The sequence below is a fragment of the Dendropsophus ebraccatus genome, chromosome 2 (genome assembly GCF_027789765.1).
Source record: "Dendropsophus ebraccatus isolate aDenEbr1 chromosome 2, aDenEbr1.pat, whole genome shotgun sequence".
NCBI classification, from domain to species: Eukaryota; Metazoa; Chordata; class Amphibia; order Anura; family Hylidae; genus Dendropsophus; species Dendropsophus ebraccatus.
In genome coordinates, this window is record NC_091455.1 from 5,069,686 (window position 1) to 5,077,906 (window position 8,221).

Below are 8,221 nucleotides of genomic sequence, written 5' to 3' on the forward strand. Positions count from 1 at the left end.
AACAGCAAGAGAAAGACATGCTGGCCTGCCAAAAGTATCTCACCACTCCGGTGCAGTCCGATACTGATTCGGCGTTCCACCGCACTCAGCAGCCGCAGGCCCCACACGTGTAGCCTCTGTGGTCCTGGCGTCTTCCCACAGTGCATGGCGGTGGGAGTTTTATATCGTGCCTCGTGAGAGAGCGATCCTCCTATTCTCCGCCTTGTCTGCAGTGCAGGCTCCCACGTGACCTTCCTCCAGGTATCGTCTCTGTTCCGAGCGTCGGAGCCGGAGCCGGGTCCCACCATCAGAGCGGCAGCCAACCGCAGCAGCCAGCCCTCCGCAGCAGACCGGGGCAGACCACAGCACAGCACGGCGCGGAATCCAGGCCCCCATGACCAGGCTTAATCCGGTGAGCAGCGGGGAGGAGGGGGCATGCCCGGGAGAGACGACGGCCGTCCCTACGTCATGCCGTCACGTGATCCCAAGTGTTTCTGTTATTTTAACAGACTTAATGAATGCGTGAGCCTGTTCCTTCTTAAACATATAGTAGTCCTCTGGAGCCCCCCTATCTGAGTCAGAGGAGGCAGAACATTCCCCCTCGGAACGAGATGTTATGTCCTCCTGAGATGGGGAACAGGAAGGGATATCTTGCATTGTTCTGCGTTTTTTTTGATGGACTGCCCATGCCAGTCTGTTCAAACACTTGAGACATCTTGGACTTGAACCATCCTATGAATTCATTAATTTCGGAGTGATGACCAGACTCCCCCGTGCAGTTACTACATGTGTCATCATGAACATTATCAGGAAAAGGCTGATCACATCCTCTGCACATCCTATGTTTAGTCTTGCTCCTCCTTTTCCTTCCAGTATGGTGGCCTAGAAAACTGTATGTAAGCCACATAACAGTAAGCTCGACAGCCAACAAGCTGGAGCATAGGGGCCAAGTGTTGATTGTTAGAACCCTGAGAATCTAACAAGCTGCGGGTTAACTTCAAGCTTCACAGGAGCAAGAGCTCCTAAAGTCCTTCTGCCTGCAGAACAAAAACACATTGGGGGACATTTATCAAACTAATTGCGCCTATTTTTAGTCTAATATATCTAGTTTGCTGTTGCATTCAACATGGATTACAAATACGAAATTGATCCATCTATACTCCATGTCTGTTTACTGCTGGATAAAGAACACCCAGGTTTGGGATTGCCATTTGTTCACTCAACTGATTCTACATGAGGAACACAGGTGGCACAACAACAACAGGATGGGAATGCCATTTACGACCAAATTGGGCTGTATAAGCCATTATGCCATGTTGTTGCAGGCCATGTTGAAAGAAGAAGACATCTGTTGGCTATTTATGGGCCTAACAAGTCTTGCTGGGAATCTGCAGAAGGAAGTGGTCTCAGGCCTAAGGGGATCTTCAGGAGACTTTGCAGAGCAAGCACGCCATCAACAGGAGAATGGTGGCTATTGCAATAAGTGGCTGATATCCCTGTAAGAGACATATCATGTACAAGAGCGCCATCATGAGGAAAGTGTTGGCTAGTGTAACAACTGACTGATATCGTGTTACCGGAAGATGATTGGAAGGACTGTCGTAAAGAAGGCCGGAAAATATCGGAGTAGAGGTGGAACTGTGGGTGTATGTGGGTGTGAACGTGGTTTTCAGTTCGCATATATACTAGCATATATGGTAGGTTGGATAGAGGAAAAGATAGGAAAACATAGGGAATATATAGGAATAGATATAGAGGTATATAGAATAGAATAAGTTTTGAATTACTTTAATGCATGTATTATTTTCCATTGCAGGACATTGAAGGAAGGCTATGCCATTTATCTTGTTATTTTGTTAACTATTACTTTAATCTTTGAGTAAAGCAATCTTTTTCTTTTAAGCCTTTTGTCCTCATCTTTGAGAGATATTACAGGGTAGGATAGACAGCAGAAAACTAACCACTTATTACATTTGGCACCCCATCGGATCGTGGAAATCAACTTTCTGCGCATAACCCATCATTTAAATCTGCTTCATCCAAGTTCCTGTAAAACCAACAACAACTTCAAAAACCTCGAATCAAGGAGAAGTATCCTTTGGTGGACAAGTAACACGCTGGTCCGTGGATTGCTGAGAGTCACCTGGATCATTTTCCTGAAGCTCAGAAGAATACTGCATCAGTAAAGCGGACGCGCTTAATTGGTGAGTATAAGTTCCTTATTTGGGTTATATACATGCATTGTGTTTATATGTTTATTGACGTTTATTAAGTTCAGGCCTGGTTATTGGTTATCTGTTTACCTGTTTTTTTTGTTTTGTTTTTTTTTCCTGTTTATCTGTTGAGTTTTTGCCGGCTAGTTAGTTTTTTTTTAACCGATTGACTGATGGGCTTATAGATCTAAAAGGATAAAACCAGAAATCTCTGCGAAGATAGTGAGGAGAATTAATTTCTTGGAATCTCATGTTTATACTTCTATAGGAGATCACTCTTGGCCTGGATCTGTTATTTTCAGTCAAGGTTAGGTGAAGTCACAAGACGGTGTTTGTTTTGAGGTGACTGCCTGAGGGGAGATTGTATACAATCTTGGTCCCTGGTGTAGTGAATGTTCTTTCACTGGTTTATGTGATAAGTGCTATTTAGTTCTTTCACTGATTTGTTTGTGTGACAAGGTGCTACTTAAGAAATAGTTCGTTTCACTGATTTGTTTGTCTTTGTGTAATAGTGTAAGGAAATGGAAATTGTAAACAAGTTTGTTGAGAAGTATGCCTCTGCAAGTTTTAACACTTGTTCAGATGATGCCCTGACACATCAATTTAATGACCTAGTCAAACAGTGTGATGGTCAGAATGCAAATATTAAAAGTAACAGGTTAAGCAAAAAAGTAAAGAAACAAAAGTTAGCAAATTTCTTGTGCATGCTAATGAAAATGAAAGAGATTGCAGAACAAAGGGAATTGCATTGGTACTCAGAGAAGGCTCAGATAAGAGGTCAATTGGATAAAATTGAACAAGAAATCAATGTTGCTAGCGCTACAGATAGTGATTGTGATTGTGAACATCTGAAAGATGAGGTGAACAGACTGGTCCACGAGAATTGTGATTTGGAAGATAGGTTGGAGGAATATGAAGAAAGATGCAGACTTAGAGAACAACGAATTGCATGTTTGGAGGATAGAGAGGCAAGGAATGATGAATCTGTGACAATGCTTAAGGGACAGTTGCATGATGCCAATGTACAATTGATGAAAAAAGATCAATGCATTATGAATTTGAAGTCACAAGATAGTAAATTGAATAATCATTACTGCATTCAACCACAGAGCTGCAAACCTGCTGAACAGGAGCAAAGGGACAGGAAATGGGGGGAGGAACAACCTGTTTGCACTGCAGAGGAATCTGAATCAACCCCAAATCACAGTTCCTCTCTCTTTACTCCTGTATCAGAAGGAAGAGGTCAAAATAGAGACATTTTGCATATGAATGGTAACAATCGTGCCCAACCCACAATACTCTCTATACAAGATAAAACAAACCTGTGTCAAATATTGGGAAAGTTTGATACAAATGCTTCACCTATTAGCCTTTCCAATAAATTAGAAGTTGTGGTCACACAATACAATTTAAACAATAGAGATGCATGTGCCTTACTTCGTGTATGGCTCCCATCTCAACTTTGTGAGAAATTGCAGACCCCTGTGGGCAATCATAAAGGATTATCTGCAGAATTAAACTCTAATTGGGGAAATGCAGGTGAGAGAATGAAGGAGCTACAGAGAGTAATGGGGGGTAGAGATACCAGAGGTACTAATGCCCTGGAAAATGCTAAATTCAAGAGAGGAGATGACCCAATTATCTTTTGTAGTGAATATTTGAACTTGTATCGTGCTACTTACAACTATGTAGACATGTCCCCTGATGACAGCAGTTTTCTATATTCAATGGCTAATAAATGCACTTTTGTTGATTATCCAACAAAAGTTGCCTTGAGGAATGCAAGTTCATATCAAACCTTTATCAATATTCTAAGAGATTGGATTCAGGAGACCAGTCAGGATAGCAAGCCTCAGAAAAGAATATCAGAGGTAGTGAAAAATGAAGGGAAGGTGAAGTTTATGGGGAAATGTTACAGGTGTGGAAACACGGGACATACTAGGAAGGATTGTAGGGGTAATAGGAAATTTCTTAACAATAAATCCTCTGCTCCTAGGAAACATTACCCACAGCAAGGAGTAAATAATGCAACAGATGGAGTACAGCAAACTCCTGAAGTTACATTATATGGTCCACTTATAAAAGAGCTCAGGAAATTAGGAAAGGCAGTGGCAGAGATGCCAGAGGAGTTAAAGGCTCCACCTCCCACAAATCCTTATTTGAAACCATAGGGATGTCAGGCCCCAGTGTTGTCCCTAGTATGCCAACTAGACAGGGACAAAGGCGGAAGACCCCGTATTCAGGGTACGATAGGGGGCAATCGTACAGATATTTTACTGGATACAGGTGCAGCCGTAAGTTTAACTAATTTGAAGTTGGATGTGAACCCTTCAGGCAAAGGCATTTATTTGAAAGGTTTTGGAGGGCAATTGGTGCCTTCAAACCAATCCCTTCCAGTGTCCATCAATATTGGAAGCCTTTGGGTGGAACATGGCCTATATCTTTCCCAAACGCATGAAGGTACCATCATTGGTTCTGATATAATGAAAAAACATGGGCTCATTGTTGATCTGTGTAATTGGATGTTGTGGAGAGGGTCACGGTACAAAGGTTGCTTAAAAATGGTCACTGACAATTATGGTATTGCTACAATCAAAGGTGCTGAATCTTTAGATCCTGCTGCATTATTGAAAACTGATGACAGTGTGCTGGCCGATATTTTGTGGCAACATAGGAAAGTGTGGGCAATTTCAAAAACTGAATGTGGCAAAGTGTCAAACATGGTGGTAATGGTAGAAGGCCCAGATCCCCCGCCCCAGAGGCAATACAAGATACCACCTGAATCAATTCCATACATCAAAAAAATATTGGTAGAATTGCTAGTCCAAAGTGTCATCAGAGAATGTCAGTCTACAAATAATGCTCCCTTGTGGCCAGTTAAGAAACCAAATGGTTGGCGCCCCACATTGGACTATAGAGCACTAAACAAATGTACCCCACCAGTGACAAATGTGGTAGCCAAGATGCCTGACATGATGACAACACTTAAACCATCTTCCACAGTGTACTCATCAATAGACATATCTAACGGGTATTTCTCGATTCCTTTACACCCCGATTGTCAATACAAATTCGCGTTCAGTTTCCAAGGAAAACAATACACATTTTGCCGATTGCCACAAGGTTTCATATCCAGCTCAACATATTTTCATAAGTGCATGGTTGAGATTTTGCAGCCATTCTCAGAGCCAGACTGCATTGTGCAGTATGTAGATGACATCTTGCTCCAAACTGACACCATGGAGGAGCACTATGTGTTACTGAATGAACTCTTGACACTCCTTGAGAATGCAGGCCTCAAACTGAACCCCACAAAGGCCCAACTAATGAGAGATTCTGTATCATTTTTGGGAGTTATAGTTTCAAAAGGAGGGAGGATTCCCGATCCTAACAAATGTGAAACTATACAGAACCTGCCTAGGCCAAACACGAAAACTGCACTTAGACAATTCTTGGGACTTGTCGGATTTTGCAGGGACTTCATAGAAGGATTTGCTGAGAGAGCGAAGCCCCTCTATGAACTCCTTAAAGGTGACAAACGGGAAGCTGATCCGCTGGATTGGTTAGAGGAACATGAAGGTGCTTTTGTTAGGCTGAAAATTGGCCTTACTCAAGCACCTGCTCTAAGTAATCCAAACCCAGACTTGCCGTTTGCAGTACAGGTTCATGCCTCTTCAGTAGCAATTACGGCTGTATTGCTACAAGAAAGACAAGGAAAATGGGTTCCTGTGGGATACCTATCAAGGTTACTGAGTCCTGTTGAAATTGGATTTGATGACTGTGTCAGGAATCTCTTGGCAGTACACTGGACAATACTATCCACAGAGCACATAGTAGGGTTTGCAAAAGTCATCCTACAAACATCGCACACCCCCATCAAAATGCTCTTGGAGCGGACACTTAGTGGAGTATCATCTCAAAGGGTAGCAAGGTGGCTAGTGGATCTAACAGCAAGGAACATCACAGTAGTGCACAGTGCTACCTATGTACTGCCACAATTAATGCAATACAAAGGGGAACAACATGATTGTGGGGAAGTGCATAGAGCTAAGACACAGGAGGTGTTTAGATTGACAGAAGGAAAGGAAGATCTGAAGATCTGGGTGGATGGGTCGAGATATTGGGAAGAAGGACATTTTCACACAGGATATGCCCTGTGGTGCCCACAGACCAATGAGAAAATTCTAATCAAATGCCCGAGAAATTTTTCTTCTCAGAGAGCTGAGTTAGAAGCAGTAAGAGAAGCCATTGTACACTTTCAGTCAGGCCCAATCACCATCTTTTCTGACAGTGCCTATGTTACTAGGTCCCTAACTGAGTACATGCCCTTATGGCACACACGAGGATTCAGTGATGCATCAGGTAAAACACTTGCACATGGCTCAGTGTTAAAGGACATTTGGGACAAGGCCAACCTAGAACCTCAAAGAGTAGCAATAATAAAAGTGAAGGCACATCAAAAGGGCACAAATGAAATTACACTTGGCAACAATGAGGTAGATAGACTAGCCAAAGAGGCAGCTGTCATGGGGGCCAGGTGGACGCCTTATGATATTGAAGGAAGGCAGGCCTGGGAAGAACATGACAGTGAAGATACAGATAAGGGACAGTTAGAGTGTCTGCCTGTTGTTAAAGCACTAACACCATGCTTAGCAGCAGAGCAGGATAAGGACTCTGTTATACAGAAGATCAAATATTCCATTAGAGAGAAGGCAGACCCACCACAGAATTATATTCTCCAGGATGACCTGTTATTGAGAGAGACCCCTGAAGGTACTCGATTTGTAGTTCCCTGCCAATACCAGAAGGATCTAGCAAGTGAAAACCATAGATTGACTGGACATATGGGCATTGAGGGTACATTACAGTTTATTAAGGCTAAGTATTGGTGGGAGAAGATGAAGGAGACTGTTGTAATGATTGTCCAGGAATGTCTCATCTGTGCCCAAATGAACCCCAGACCAAAAGGACAAAAACCTGTGCTGTCAAGGATACCGCTGGCTGAGGGACCATGGGAACGTTTGCAAATCGACTTTGTTGGTCCTTTGCCAAATGCTCCTGGGGGATACCGATATTTGCTTGTGGTAGTTGATGTCTTTTCTAAATGGGTAGAGGCTTTGCCCATGAGAAGGGACTCAGCTACTGCAACAGCAAAAGCCTTATGGGGAGAGGTCATCTCAAGATGGGGTTTCCCCAAGGTCATTGAATCTGATAGAGGGTCGCACTTCACAGGGAAGGTCATGGCAAACATGTGTGAGATGCTAAATATTGAGCAGAAATTTCATGTACCCTATCATCCCCAGTCATCCGGAATAGTAGAGAGGATGAATAGAACTTTGAAGGAAAGACTTAAGAAAATGGTTTTGCAGTCGGGGAACAATTGGCTATGCCACCTACCCGCAATTCTAATGGCAATACGGGGAACAGACGCGAGAGGAACCTCAATCACCCCATACCAATTAATGACTGGTAGAACCATGAATCTTTGTCACCCAGCAGATCCAAAACTTAGTACCCCCATGAGAGAAAGCGCTGAGAAAGAAAAGTTCTTAACTCAGCTACAGGACCAGGTACATAAGTACTTGCACTTTGCTGCAAGTAATATGGCACCTAAGGCAAGGGAAGAACCAGGAAAACCACCAATAAAGCTAAAAGTAGGAGATAGGCTTATGGTTAAAAATTTTGTACCTAAATCTTCCTGGGACGCTAATTGGGTAGGACCATTTGAGGTCACAAAGACACTGAGTGACCAGATTGTAAAAATCAAAAGAATAGACAAGAAGGGTGGCAAATGCATGAAAAGGAGGGATATGGAGAGATGGATTCATGCAGATCAATGTAAAAGGATATAACTGCTAAGAATCTGATGCCGCTCTTGTTCTTTTTTGTTCCAGGATCATATATGAAGCATCCATTAAGAAGCCGAAATTTACGGATCCTGGACATGGAAATTACAATTTTGTTAGCAGTTGGCATTGCCTATGCTATTGAATCAAACCATTTTAAACTCCCAGAGGACAACAATACAC

The 8,221-nt window shown here is 42.8% G+C and overlaps 1 protein-coding gene across 1 annotated transcript; it reads left to right on the top strand.

Annotated features, from left to right (window-relative positions):
* Window positions 1-2,713: 2,713 nt before the first annotated feature.
* LOC138782876 (posterior protein-like) lies at window positions 2,714-4,363 on the top strand. Its single transcript, XM_069956819.1, has one exon. It carries the CDS (start codon window positions 2,714-2,716, stop codon window positions 4,361-4,363), a length of 1,650 nt encoding a protein of 549 aa, XP_069812920.1.
* Window positions 4,364-8,221: the final 3,858 nt, after the last annotated feature.